Source organism: Pantherophis guttatus, chromosome 2, assembly GCF_059756535.1.
Source record: "Pantherophis guttatus breed Tessera chromosome 2, ASM5975653v1, whole genome shotgun sequence".
NCBI classification, from domain to species: domain Eukaryota; kingdom Metazoa; phylum Chordata; class Lepidosauria; order Squamata; family Colubridae; genus Pantherophis; species Pantherophis guttatus.
In genome coordinates this window covers 198,586,553-198,602,117 of record NC_142064.1, presented here as the reverse complement: position 1 = coordinate 198,602,117, position 15,565 = coordinate 198,586,553, and the positions used below count along the sequence as shown (strand labels likewise).

The 15,565-nt window shown below is 37.3% G+C and overlaps 1 protein-coding gene across 3 annotated transcripts in view; it reads right to left on the bottom strand.

Annotated features, from left to right (window-relative positions):
• The window catches only part of LOC117655041 (proton-coupled amino acid transporter 1-like), a 33,540-nt gene extending 18,229 nt beyond the window's left edge, over nt 1-15,311 (bottom strand). The window contains exons 1-4 of one of the 3 annotated variants that reach the window (XR_015732586.1): nt 14,573-14,823; nt 5,493-5,640; nt 4,332-4,422; nt 914-1,002 (exon numbers count right to left, since the gene is read on the bottom strand). Coding sequence is in view for 2 of the 3 variants with exons in the window: in XM_034402090.2 (XP_034257981.2) it covers nt 914-1,002; nt 4,332-4,422; nt 5,493-5,640; nt 14,573-14,705 (461 nt within the window). In the remaining variant the exon portion in view is untranslated. Of the gene's footprint in view, nt 1-913; nt 1,003-4,331; nt 4,423-5,492; nt 5,641-14,572 lie in introns of all 3 variants that reach the window. The other 2 variants (XM_034402099.2, XM_034402090.2) reach the window with 2 other exon arrangements.
• Nucleotides 15,312-15,565: the final 254 nt, after the last annotated feature.

The following is a 15,565-nucleotide window of genomic DNA, read 5'->3' as shown; positions in this document are numbered from 1 at the left end:
TTGTCATTAGCAATACAGTCTATTTTTCAACTATCTTACAGAAAAACTGGAAGCACACTTTTCCTTAAACCTGCTGATCAATCTGATGAAGAGCTGATAAGGATCAGATTGCTGCTTTGCAGCTATTGAAGGCAATCTGGAAACCAGCAATCTGGTGGTTTCAAATGATCCTTAGGAAAACTGGGCAGGGTTCTAGAATAGCACATCTTGAAATTGCAGGCGACTTAAGGTCTATAGGTAGGTGATTCATAATTTAGATACAATGTAATCCAACAGAGTGCTAGTAGTATTTCAATATCAAGGTCAACTGAGCTTTAATTAATTACAGGTTCTCCAAAATGAGTCATTCTATTTCTAGTGCCATAGGATGCTTCAAGAGAAGAGAGCAGCACCTTAAAAAGCATGGGACTTATTGGGCAATTCAATTATCATTTAAAGACCCACCCCCATCCCCCAAAAAAGGCCCACTCCATAAGTAAAATTGCCCAGTTTAGCTTTCTAAACCAAACATCACTAGGTTTTGTTAATAGAAATCTATTTTATTTCTGCATGCCATCTACCAAGGAACCTCTGTGCTTGCCCAGGGATGGAAATAGCTCTGAAAACAGATGAATTGTATATATTCCAAATGGATGGCTCAAGCCTCATTTTTTGTTTATTCATTTTAGCAGCATTTGAGAAAACAGTGTGTGCAATCTGAAGCCATTCCAATTCTAATGAGTCATAACAGGATTGTATAATCTTCCCCCACATGATTAAATTATTCCCATGCCTTCAACACAAGCTAAGTCTTATTCCCTACTCTATATTTTGCTTTCTTTATCAAAGGTTTTTTTTGTCACTGTTATTTCAGCTATTTTATAACCACAATCACTTTCTTCCAGGGATAGCAGTTGTCAAAATTCCCTCTTACTTCTGGCACAGGTGGTGAGCACATTTGACGAGGATGTCCATGCAATGTACTGCGATGATTCCAATCACAAGCAAAGAGATGGGACCCAGCTAAACAGTGAAAGAAGAGTAGAATTAAAAACATACTCTTGCCATTGAAAAGATAAATGCAGGCTTTTAGTAAAACAGAAAGTTTTCAGCCAATCTTTAAACAATCATCATTCAAAAGAGGGGATGAAAAAAAAACCAACCCAGAGGTGGATAACATGATCTTTGAATTTTGGTACATTTATCATGTAAATACTACAGTGTTTACAGTTATAATTTGTTTTGGTTAATTGTCAAACTTACATTAATTTGTAATTCTTACAAGTTTTTATGCCTTATCAATCTCCCAATATTTTGCTGCCGAAACTCAACAGTTATTGTGGCTATAAATTAATTCCTCAAAATGCAAACAACAAAAGCTAAAAATCCAGGCCTCTATCTTCTGATGTGGTCAGGGCATCTTCCATCGATTGCTAATTGCTGGAAAGAAACACCTCCTCACCCCAATCTCTTTACTTGCATCCATGCCAACAACACTTCTAAATCTCAATGAACAATTAAGGTAGACAACATTCTTCTAAAATTAGGACGAGGAAAAGGGAACAAGGTCAACCTGATTTATATTTAAACTCTGCTGGATCTAAAGGCATACTTATATATCAAACCTCAGCAATATAGGTGAATACCTATATACCAGAATGGGCAACAGAACCCTCCAATTTGCTTCAAAAAGAAAAGCTGGAAAGTTCTACTACCTTACTATTACCTGCATATGGCACTATGCCATGATATTTTAAATATATCTTCCTAAATAAGATACATTTAGCTATTTGTAGCATATAAAGCCAGAAAGAAACAAACCACTGTCTGGCTTATCACAAAGTATGAATTCTGTCTGAAGATGCATTGATTTGTTTGTGGATATGTGTTTAATTTAACAGTTCTATACCCTGCAAAGGGTTGGTGAATTAATTAAGTTTATTCCTCTCTGTTTTTCATTTCCTCTCTCCAATTTCTAACCTTTAAAAAAAAAGTTGCATAAAATGGATATATGAAAATATATTGTTTCTTTTACTACAACTTTTATACACTTTGACTAATAGAAGTATCTTCACAACCAATTTTTTTCAACATAAAGCATCCTTATGTCAAGTTTTTATTAACGCATAGTTTTGTGGGAAATGCATAATATAAACTATCAAAAGACAATTGTGTGCCAGTCTAGAAAATGTAAATTAGATAAATATGAAACATATTTCTACTGTTTCTTTAGCATAGTTTCCATTAGCACTCAGTATGTTCATCTTATTAATATTGTTAGTTCCTTTGAAACCCTTTTCAGCTTATTTTTTCCTGAAACCTATCTTTAATAAATACGACAGAAGCACCAAAAAGCCTATGGACAATGAAGAAACTTGTAGCTCCTTAAACACAGGTTGGTTACAGCATCAGTTTTAAATGAACCATAATTTACTCTATCAGATACATAAAGTTACAAACGTCCATAATTCACTATAACTCTTTGTGCATCTGTTCAAGAATAGTGGCATCCCCAAACATGTATATAAATAACACATAGTCTTACAGGTGCCAGAATGTTGTTATACTGCAATAAACTTCTGTTTACATTTATTTTCTGGTTCTTAACAATTGTTCTACCATTTTTCTGTTATTTATCATGTTGATAATCCACTCACTCCTCCAGAAGATTAGTGAGGAGATGTTTCACTGGTTTCAATTCTTCCTCTTTCAAGCAGACTTCTCCATATTATTCGATTATGTGGCTTTCCCTCTCTCTTAGCTACTTCCTCTTGATCCTGTAATTCACTTTGAATCTTTATTTCCATGCTGACACAAGCCATTCACTTTTTTGTCATCTCCTTTTCATAATAGCTTTGCTTGTATTATTCCATCCTGATGTCTCCTTATTACTATTATAAAAACATGCTTTAGAAACAGAGAAAACATGAGAAAGGAGGTAAGATTAATGTTAGCCCTTTGAGATGGGCCAAGTCAGGAAACAGACTCTGCAAGTCTGGCTGGAACGTAACTTTATTGATATAGGCCGCAATAACAAAACCTTGAAAGCTGACTGAGGTTTCTCCTCTCTTCCTCTTGTACATTAGTCTAAGGATCAAGAGGAGGACTAATAGAGAACTAATCAGTCCTCTTCCACATCAGGTCTGGCTTTTTTGGTTTGTATTCTCTGTTTCTCAGCCTTAAAGCATGCTTTTACAATAATTGTCTCTGCTTCGCTTCTTCAAAACCATCTCCTTGGCTCTCTTCAGTTACCTACATTCACGTATGCTGAGGATGTCAAAATAATAAAATTAGTACTGTGTTTGTAGCTAATTTATTTCTTTTGTATACCATATACATGACATTAGAACTATTTTTATATAACCTAATTCAATTATAGCTTATAAAATCTTAAGGACATGTTTCTGAAAGACTTTGAATTGCTGGGAGAGTTCAAATGCTCAAATTAGAGTCATATTTAGTTTATGGAGCATGTTTAAAATGTTAGGGTACAGGATGTCCACATACTTGAGGATATGTTTTTCGTTAGTACAACCTACATACTTAATAACCTAGGTAATTATTTCACAGAACAGAAAGTAAATATATTACACAGGCTGAGTTAAGTGAATATTATCTGATGTACAAACATGCACTTCCCTAATGTTAGATGGTTTATCAATAGAACAAAATGAGGAGGACACTAAAAATACTCTAGCTTAGATGTTTGCCATGGCACTTATTCAAATTGCTAGAAAATGGAACAGAGGTACATGTTTGAACTCCTCTTTTTTCAATGTTAGCAAACTTATGATGTTTTCTCTGTTCTAGCATGTATCATGGATGCTGTAATTATTTTAAAAGCAGTAAGGGGCCACTTCTCATAATAACTTTTCATTTATGGGGAATATTAATTATGTTATTGCCTTTCTTCCTCTCCAGTTACAACAAGGGCTTTTAAAAACATATATAGATATGTGGCAAATTCAGCAGCATTTCCATAAACCTAGTGGATGCAGTAGTAGGAAAAATACCAGTAATTGAGGGAAATAATATTTTACTGTATCTTTAGCATCTTGATTATTCTTCTCTTGATACAGGTCCACCAAAAATTAAGCTTGCAAATTGTCAATTACTAAAAATTATGTTGCAAGACTTTGCAACAGTAACAGTTAGTTTAGAAATGATAGCTCAGAGAAAGATCAGAAGAGATCCTCATTTTTTTCTCAGAACAAAATTTACTTGCCAACAACACCAATTTCTTGCTTAAACAAGCAAGAAATAATGTAATGAAACTTGCAAGTCAGCTTTTCTTCTCAAAGAATAGCCATGTGATCCCAGCCACTGAAACCAACAAAATGCAAAATTCTTACCACAATACCAGCATTTTTGATTGCTAACGGAAGTCCTAACAGGCCAGTGCCAACGTTCCCTTTCAAGAGATGTATTAAGGTTTGGTACCATCTGAAGAAAAAGAAAAAAACAATACAGAGAGATTAACTACTTCAAAGAACCTGTTGCTATTTCAACATTAGAGATGTAAAACTTCTACTCTTCCAAACGTTGCAGAACTACAATTCTAAAAGTCCATGAAGCATATATAAAGTAAAGGATCTCAGGTGTTGAAGTTCAGCAACATTTGGTGGTTCTGAAATTTTTCATTCCTGGATTAGTGCAAATGAAACAAAAGCTGAAGCTGAAAGATTGCACTTTCTTTGGAGATGTGGGAGAGGTGCCTTATATAAGTATGTTAATTGCAGCATATATGGCAGCAGCCAGACATCTATTTTACAGAAAGCAAGCAGCTGCTTTATCAACTGTTAACACAGTCTTGATCCTATGTCCACATATGGGTCAAGGTAGCTCTCTAGCTTCAGCAGATCTAGTAATTCAATTGATAATGCAAAACCTCTTTTGAGGTTTTGAAAACATGCCAACACAAGCTTTCAAATAATATCACACTAGTAAAATTGCAGATACAAATTAAATTAATGTAAAGGTTTCAAAATGTCACAATTTCTCCCAAAAGCAAAGTCATTTTAGATTACAAAGTCTTAGCTTTTCTTGCACTTAACTGATACAGATTAGTGACACCAAATCAGGAACTTTAAAAAGGCTGAGAGCACCGGCCATCATTTTATGGTGATTTCTGTCTTTGCCATCTTGGGCAAAGAGTAGATTTCCATGTTCAGAATAGTTTGGGGAAAATACTAATAATGGATACAAATCTTTGAAATGGGAGAACCAGAAGTCATCATTATCTGAAGCAGTCAGAGGCCAGAAAAAAATTGACTTTAAAAATCTGAAATGTTAAATAATTCATAATGAAGCAATTCGTAATCAGGATATAAGTCTGCATGCTGTGTCCCCAGTTAATTCAATAAGTTTATCTGTGAATGAACACTGCTTTAGTTTTTTACCTGTAATCTGATTCGGCCCTGACATGATGCCTGCACACTTTTCCCTTAAGGTTAAATTAATTTGCCTACGCATTTAGATGCAGACTGATTCTAATGAAGAATAAAACCACTTACGTTGTTCCATTTGTTTCTCCAAATCGTTGGTAGGATGATGGACTGGAAATATTGTTCAAGCCATCTGGGAAACTGCCATCGGGAGTCCCATCTGTTGAACTGTAATCATTGTAGTCTTCATTACACAACCTCTTGGTGGACATTGTGACTGTGGGAAAAGCATTATTAGTAACCGTAGCATTTACTAACTCAACATTTCCCACCTGGGGTTTTGTGGCCTCAATTACACAAAATTTCTCTAGATGGACCATGGCTGTAGCACAAGTGTTCTGCTCCTATCAATGGAACAAATTCTGGCAGAGATAATTATATATGTAGAATGCCACACCTTCTGACCTACACAAAGAGTTGCAACAGGAGCATATTTAAAGGAAAACTCCAGATCAGAGAAACGCTTTGGGATCAGCACTTTATTATAATTACCAAGTCAAAGTGTAACCCTTTCAAAGTTCAAAACACCCACATTTTCTCCCCATAGGTAAGAAATAGCATCTCTGAAATTCATTCACCCACGACCATTACCTTGAACAGTATCGACACAGATTTTTGTACTTTTGCATTTCTATCCAATTCTCCCCAGCCATTCTGTACTCAGAAAAGAGGTCAAGATAGATAGCTTTCTATCAACTAGTTCAGGTGATGTCTCTTTGAAGTGTGATTAGACATTAAATCCCAGAATAGCTAGACAATATGGCCGGGCTGGTAGCCAATCATAAGAAGCTGTAGCTTAAGCCTTGAAGACCACAATGAAGAACAATAAACTAGATGAAAAACAGTGAGTCTCAGATTTTAGGAATTTTAAAAAAACAACATGAATTCTCCAAAATTATGACAAAACTTTTCACTCATCTCCTTTCATCTCCTGACTCAGATACAGAATGAGATCAAACTAATTTTGATCATCTTGCAATGACTTTTACTTGATTCAGCATTCATTGCTTTCAGTGTTAAACAGGTCATTCAACTTTTAATGTCAATTTTATTGTCCAATTCTCAGACAGGGAGGGTATGTGGCAGATCCCATTGTTTAACTGGTAGGATCCAGGAAGACAGCCTCACACCTGGAGGCCTCCACTCTTCTGGCCTTCAGAAAGAATGTTAGGACCCATGTCTGCCAAATGGCATGGAAGTCAAAAATGTGATATGCAACCCTGGGATGGTTGGTTTCATGAGAGTGTTCTTTTTACCTCGTTAACTTTTAAACTTTTAATACCGTAACCCTACCTTTTAAATCTTTTTAACATTGTTCTTATTTATGCTTTTATATCGTATGTTTTTTTTTTTTATTGTGAGCAGCCCAGAGTCATTGAGGTGAGATGGGCGGTGTACAAATGATGAATAAAAATACATTTCCTTATTGCTAAAAAGCTTTCTCTCAGGAAAATCTGCACAAAAGGAAGATATATAGCTCAGATCAACTTTTTGTCTATCCAAAGAAATAGAACTAAGAAGCACAAATATTGACTGTGATAGAAATGAAATACTTTTTGTCTTGGATTTAATTGTTTAACTTTATGGCTTTTCTTGGCATATTTTTATCGTGTGACATATTTTATCATTGTTATTGATTCTGTCTTTAGGGAGCTGTAAACTGTAAAAATCTACTTAGAACAATTTGGGTGCTGTATTAGTGAACAGATCATATTGTACTTATATATGCCGTCTGGTTCACAATGACCTTAGCAGGAAGCTAGCTCTCATTCAGATATAATGTTAAGCACAGAGTGCTCTATGAACTAAGTCATTTGCCTTGTTCAGCAACTGTGACATGAAAGATCCTGACCCAGCATTATATGTAAACTGTTCTTCAAAAATAGTAATTAAGAAAAGTAGGAAGTGTTATTAAATGTGTGTTATTTCTCAAAATCATGCATTTATGATAGCTACAGTATGAACCCAACACTAATTAACCAGAATTTTATATTAATTTTTCCAATTTATGTTTATAGGGAAAACTTGAGAGTAAACTGGAAGGGTTTCCAGCTTTCCATCCTTCTGTGATCGGGAAAATGAGGACCCAGATTGTTTGGAGGCAATATGATGACTCTGTAAACCCCTTAGAGAAGACTGTAAAGCACTGTGAAGCGGTATATAAATCTAAGGGCTATTGCTACTTTGAATCCAGATTTGAATTTGCTATATTCACAAATTCAAAAGAGATGCAGGGACACTCCTTCAGAGCTATATTGTTAACATCAGTTCTTCTGAGCTACTGACTGAATGCTATTTTTGGATTGCAAAACATCTTAATTCCAAAGGTGCTTTTTTCAAGAGGTAACTGGACTTTCTGGTTTTTCTTTGAAGACATTTCGCTTCTCATCCAAGAAGCTTCTTCAGCTTTGACTTCTTGAAGCTTCTTGGATGAGAAGCGAAATGCCTTCAAAGAAAAACCAGAAAGTCCAGTTGCCTCTTGAAAAAAGCACCTTTGGGACAACCATGACCTGGATAACTGAGAATCTCCATAGACAAGACATTTTAATACAAGAAACTGGACACACTTGGAAGATCTTCTGACTATTCCTGGAAAACAGAGGCCTTGCTAGGAAGACAGGATGTTTTGAAACTTGACTTCTAAAAGCCCTTTCAGATCTAATTACATATTTCTTCCAGTATTATTTATTCACATTTAACAACTGTATCAAATTAAACACAGCTGAGGCTTTTAGGACATTCCAAGGATGTGCTGATGTTATTTTTCTATAATATTTTAATACGATAACCACAGGCAGTTGGTTGTCAGTTAAATAAGTGTGGCTTAGTTCAGTATTAAATTATTGAGACTCCAACTGATTGACAAAAACAATGATTTGACAAAAATGAATCTTCGAGCTATTAAGAGCTTGCTACTACTCTGTTTGCGAAAGAGGTGATGAAATTAATCATAATTAGCCATCTTCTCTTCTAAGACAAATTTGGAAAAACTGATCAATTGGGCTAGCTTTTGGGGGGGGGAAGGCTACATGTTCTATAGTTCAAATTCAAGCAAATATAGTTTTCATGTATAAATAAATATTGACCATTTCATGCAGCAACATTTTATTTATTTATTTAAACTTTTTGGTTACCCAACTCCAATGGATTCTGGGCAGCCTAAGGAACCAGGGAAAAAAATAAAAAAGAGCTAAAACATTGAATCACACTGATAGCCCAGACTATAATAATCTAATGGAGAGCAAACCAACAAAACAAAACAGGGGACACTGAATGAATAATAAACATCAATCCCAGTCCTAAGAACAAAGTCAGATTTTCCATGTTTTCAGGAACCACTGGAGAGAAGGCACCAATTTTTTTTAAAAAAAAAAATAGATAGTACACAGACTTTCTATAATTTAATCCCATTATATTTTGGGACGATAAACAAAGTGACAGTCTCTCTACTAAAAGATGGCTGAGGGGAAATAATTTCATACTGCCAAGCTTGATTCACTGTAACATTTGAATTTGGGAACAGTTAAAAAGGCCCTCCCCTGTTTGTTCATAATCCCAACAACAAAGATAAAAGTGAGGATGCACATCAAATTTATTTAGTTTGAGCAAAGATCAGTAACAAAGAGAAACAACCAATCACTCCATCCTGACTCCCACAAAGATAATATGATGTTTAAATATCAACATAAAATTTGTTTAAAGAAGCCAAAATGAGCCTATTACTCAACAGAATCTGGGTTCATTTTGTCAGCAGCTATTGATGGCTGCTGTGCAAAATGTTCCAACGTTCTGCGTCACAAGTTTTTTTTTTTCCTGACAAAAGATAGCTAACATGAAATGTGTTAGACTAACCTGGAACATGTAATAAAAAGAATAATAAATTAGCCTTCTTAAACGGTCATTAAAGTAGAAACTATGTAGCATGAATGGATGAATTTAACAGCACAGGAGTCACATGAACAAGTTCAATAAGCTACAGGCTCGATATTTTTCATATTGTTTACCTACTGAGGATAAGATGTTAAATCTGGCTCTAAAGGATAATGTTTGCTGATTGGCAAAATCATGTACTATTTGTTCTCTGTTGTTCTCTGAGATAAGAATAGTTTCGCATTGATGTCCAATGCCTATAAGCTTTTTTTCTGATTATTTTCTTATCTAAGGTAAATTCCAAAAGATGAAGAAACTCTCACAATGAGAATTTCTCCGAATATATATTGCTCAAAAAAATAAAGGGAACACAAGCAGAAGACATCCGAGATCTGAATGAATGAAATAGCCTTATTAAATACTTTGTTCTTTACATACAGTAGTTTATACACTGCTCAAACAACTGAAGGGAACACAAAACTACTGTATGTAACGAACAAAGTATTTAATAAGGCTATTTCATTCATTCAGATCTCGGATGTCTTCTGCTTGTGTTCCCTTTATTTTTTTGAGCAGTGTATTTGAGACCATAAAGACTGAAATTGGCAGATGGCATAAAAGGAATCAATCCTGTGGAGAAATAATGGTATTTAGGCCAAATATATTTATTCATAGCCATGATCTTCTTTCAGTCTTCAACTGACCAGATTCTAATCTCTGGACTGCACTGGATGCACATTCAGGTGTGTGAGTATACATGTGTATGAGAGATACACATGATACAGATACAAAAGGGACATCATTTCAGTGCAAGGGTACTTTACCCTTTTATCCCCTTTAAGAAGTTGTTGGATAATCATTTGTCTGAAATGGTGTAGGGTTTCCGCCTGGGCAGGGGGTTGGGCTAGAAGACCTCCAAGGTCCTTTCCAGCTCTGTTATTCTATTCTATTCTATTCTATTCTATTCTATTCTATTCTATTCTATTCTATTCTATTCTATTCTATTCTATCTCTCTCCCCCACCCCCCAAGTAGATATTGCTGTGAGTCATGTTCTTATGAACTTAGTCTGTGGTATCTGCAATAACTTGTAGTTTGGATAAAAATCCTTCTATGAACTACAGAACAATTACACTAAGGGTCTAACAAAAAGTTGTTCCAAAGCTGCATGAATGCATTGTCCACCTTTCAGGCAGAAAAATTTTAGAATAGTTTCTTGGAGCCTGTAAGATTACAAACTCCATGTATGTTTTTTCAGGACCCCAAAATTCTGAAACCCTACAGGAATATATTAAAATTCCACACTTGCTCTGCTGTCCTTCTATTATCAATCTTGATTTCCTAAATACTTTTGGAAAAGCCATCACTTTAATCTGCTGAAAACTAATTACCATCTGGTTTTCATCGCAAAACTGTGTTATGTTACTGTAGGCTCATTTAAGGCTAACTGGAGTCCTTTGAGTTAATTGTTGCATTATTATAAACAGCGAGAATGACACATTCACTTCTGCTACTTTGAGATGTTGCAAGTTTGAATCTGAAAATGTATTTGCAACTATGTTTACCTACAGAAAGAAAAGCAAAGGAACTAAAATGCAACGTTATTCAACTCCCTTATTTACCAAGATCTGAATTAATGATGAGACTTGTAGGTCATGTAGATAGGGCCAGTTCGGTCTAGTGGTTAAGGCACCCACTAGAAAACAAGAGACATTAGAACATGAGTTCAAATCCTGTCTTAGCTAAGAAAGCCATCTGGATGACTTTGGGTCAGTCACTCTCAGCCCAACTCACAGGTTGCTGTTATGGGGAAAAGGAAAGAGGAAGGCGCATTGGATATATTCAGTACCTTGAATTATTTGTAAAAATAATAAAGGCAGGATATCAATAAATAAACACTCTAATTTGGGAATATTCAGATAGTTTTGAAAAAGAAATATTCAAAAGAAAGATTTATTTGAGCAATCATCACATCCTGTGCTAAACACATTTTTAATGAAAGGTAAAAATATTCATGACACCCGTACTAGCCAGACCATAAACCAGAATTTTTTTCTAATAATGGTGGGATTCAGCCAGTTCGCACCACTTCAGGAGAACCGGTTGTTAACTTTCTGAGCAGTTTGGCAAAGTGGTTGTTGGAAGAAATCATTAGGGCAGAGAACCGGTTGTTAAATTACTTGAATCCCACCACTGGTTATACAGATAAAGAATGCTGAAGAAATTTAGGCACCATTTAATTCATTTGGAAGCATATAGGTCTATGAGCTAGCATTTGCTTAATAAGCCTGAAGCAATTTAGATCAAATAATAACAAACAAGTATTGCTTTAGGCTGAAATGTTGATCTTTGCAATTTTAGATTATATGACAAAGAATTGTTTATACTAAAATTGTGATTAAGCCTTCTGATCTTCTGTGCTGGGTTGTAAAATATTGGAATTGGCCTACTGATACCGTGTCACTGTGCAGAGATAAAGCATTATTGTAGGAATTTAAATATAACACCCACAGGCATTGTCTTATCTACAACAATATCTAAAACTTTTACCAAAACCCTTCTCATGTGTTTTCAAAATATACACGTGTGAGGAACCAGCTTTGTCACAGAATTCATCCCCAAGTTGCTGAATCATAGGGAGTTTCCTTTATTTTTCAAAAATATAATGAAACTGATTTTCTCAATGTCAACTACTTCTTTAAATGACCGGAAATGACTCCAAAACAATTTATAACATCTAATAAGCAAGCAACATTGATCATTTCTAGTACATGGCAAAGTATTTGTTTTGCCAGTCAGGGCAAGAAAACTCTCTAACAAATCTGAGTACAGATAAGTTATCCAGCAACAATTGAATCATGTAATCCTCCTACCCCACTAGGAACATAAGAAATGAACTAAAAGAACACAGAGACAAGATTTTTGTTATACTCCTACGCACCCGGACTTAATGTCACCCTATAATTTCTGTAAATAAGCACAAGAGCCCTACTTTGAAAATCAGCCAGTAGAGGCACTTTATTACAAGTAGATTATGTGTGTGTGTGTGTGTGTGTGTGTGTGTGTGTGTGTGTGTTAGAGATTACACAACAGCAGGAAGCATAAAAGGCTAATTCTATCCTAAACAGCAAACAAAGAAAAAGGAAAAAAAACCTTGCTAAGAAAGGTAGAACTTGGAAAAATACCAGACATTTACAACCTTAGATAGGAGAAATGTTAGCAAAGCAAAAGGATCCTTCAGAGATCAAGGGTGACCTATGTTCTTGTCCTTTTCTGACCGCAGTTCAAAACACAGCAGTGAGTACTTTTCATTCAAACACCAACTAAACTACAGAGAACTGTCTTCGGCATGGATAGAGTATTCAAAACATATAGTATAGTTTTAGAATTTATAATTCTCGAAAGTTTCCTGCTCCTATATTAATGATAATAATGCAACAGTTGTGCAAAAGACAGATGCTATGGTTTACCTTATTTGGTTATTGCCTCCTAAACATCGTCACTGTAATGGGAAGCTGTAGATAAAGACCAACATGCTGAAGTGAATCACAAACTGATGTGTTTTTACAAATGGAGAGGATATTATATTACACTTAGGCTCCAACCTATCCCTCTGTTTTCCAGATGTGTTTGAACTCTGGAAAGTCCTGAACTGGTCCTCACTTAACAACCACTCATTCACTGACTGTACAAATGCACAACATCTTTGAACAAAAGTGATACTTAGGATCAATTATCACAGTCATGTGATTATAATCCAGGCACTCAGTGACATGCTTAGTTACAACGCTGCAACATCCTATGGTCACACAATCACCATTTGCGACCTTCATTGCCAGCTTCTGACAAGCAAAGTCAATGACGAAGCCGGCAGAAGGTTGCAAATGGTGTTCTTGTCATCTCACACTCAACAAAGGTGCAGGATTTGCTTAATACATTAACTAGAAGTGCCGAAACTGCCCTGGCTAAACAATGCAGTCACACAATGTCACATTTTGTGATGTCACTTAGCTATGGAAATTTCAGTTGTTAAGTGAGGACTACCTCTTCAGTGTTCACACATGTCTGGAGAACATCAGGTTGGAGAGAGCTGTTTGAGAGGCTTAGTTGTTCTTCATTGTTCCTGCATTCTACTTTGGCTAATGTAGCAATCCTGAAAGTCTCTATTTAGGAATTATAGAAGCCTTGGTGGCGCAGCGGACTAAAGTGCTGTTAAGTAGCACTTAGCTGCCATCTGCCTGCAATTACTGCAAGTTCAAATCTCACCAGACTCAAGGTTGACTCAGCCTTCCATCCTTCCGAGGTAGGTAAAATGAGGACCCGGATTGTGGGGGCAATAAGATGACTTTGTATAAAAAGAACACAGCTTAGGGGGGGGGGCTGAAAGCCCTACTAAGCAGGTATATACAAAAGTATGGAGGCTATTGCTTAACCCATTGTAAGCCGCCCTGAGTGTCCGGAGAAGGGCGGCATATAAATCGAACCAATAAATAAATAAACTATTAGTTCTAGCTTTGAAGCATTTTGTAAATTGCCTCCAGATCATTTCCCTAAACAGGAAGAACTTCATTGCAGAAACATATTTTACACACAAACATACCTACCTACACATGCACACAGAATCATTATCTAAACCACACCTACTCCCATAAAGATATTTGTACAGTGTTCATATACTGCATTTTTCTTTTCCCTATTCCTTCATTCAGAACTATTCCAATGGCAATTATTCCAACACGCATTAAACATGAGCACGATACTTATTTAGACACCCTAATGGAAATGTCTCATTTTTACCCCTTTCCTAACCCAAGGAGATCCACACAGTTTCCAGCTGGTGGCATTTATACTATTTCTGTAAACAACTACTCAAATTCAGTAGGAAAAAAAAAAATCCCAAGCCCTTTCCCTTGCTTGGTTTCACTTTTTAACAAATACTTTTTCCAGGGTTAAAGGATATTTTAAAAAGCGTAAGGCTTTTCACAAAAAGCGTTTTCTCAGCTGATTATTTGCCAGACGACCCACTCCCCAGCCTCCACCTGCCCGCTCCCCACCCCACCCCGGGCTGTGCCAGCCTTGTGGGCCTCCGCACAACTGGGAGAAAGCCCGGACGCTCCCCTGCCTCGGGGGCCACCGAATGCTTGGCCGCATCAGCGATACGAAAGCCGCCTGAGAAAAGCAGCCTTGCTTGTTTTCCCAATTGCACGCAATCCAAGCCTCTAGTCCTCATGCCCCCTCCCCCCCCCCCCGATCCTCCTATAAGCCGGTCCCCGCACGCACCTTTATCAAGCTCCCACAAGCCTCTTTTCGTGCCAAAAGCCAGACCCACCTCCACCATGAATCTCTTTGCCTTTTCCTTTTCCTTTTCCTTTTCACCGGCTTTCCATTTTGGCCCCTTCCTGTGACAGGTCATCTGATTGAACTTGCTTTCTCCTCTCACGTGACCACGCCGGGTCCGCGGTCGACGTGGAGATGGTGTGACGCTTTGGGGAAACGCGGGAGTTGTACTCCGCCCCGGGCTCGGCGACTCCGACTTCCGCCCAAACAACTTAAACAGCCGGCTCTGTTTTGGGTTTCGAACCTTCACGCCGCCGCCCGCAAGCTTTTGACTTGCGCCCCTTAGAGGGACGCCCGTTCGTTGCAGCGGAGAAGCCGCTGGTTGCTTTTGCTGCTGCTGCTGCGGTAAGCTCGGCCGCGCTTCTTCTTCTTCTTCTTCTTCCTCCCGCTCTGCGGCGGCGCTTTTTGCAGGAGACGCGCGGAGGCCAAGGCGGAGCCCGCCGGCTGCGGTTTAGCTTTGCCTGGCTTTCGCGGCTCTTGTATAGCAGCGAGCCGGGCCCGTCTGGTTATTATTGCATCTGCAGGGAGAGCTCGGTTGGTAAGCGAAGCGTGCAAGGGCTTTCTTGGTACGGTTCTCGTCGTTATCCCTATGAGAAATCGTGCAATCGTCCTGAGTCGTTGGTCATGGTCTCCTTTTCGCGGGGGATGCTCCTCTCTTCCCAAAATGGATTCCGAGGACCAGTGAATTAAAATCTCGGGTGTTTTCCCGCGTCATGTTAAATCAGTTAGTTAAAATGTTTAAAATTCTGGTTAAAATGCTAGCTTAAAATCTTCTAAAAATCCTTACAGAGCACTCTGCAAGGTCCTTTAAAACCTTAGCTAAAATCCTCCCAGTACCTTAAAATTTTTTCTTATAGCAACGTTTCGACAGGCTCACAACCCTGTCATCTTTAGGCTCTTATCTAGTTTAGAAGCTGTGGGTGTGTTGGGAGCACC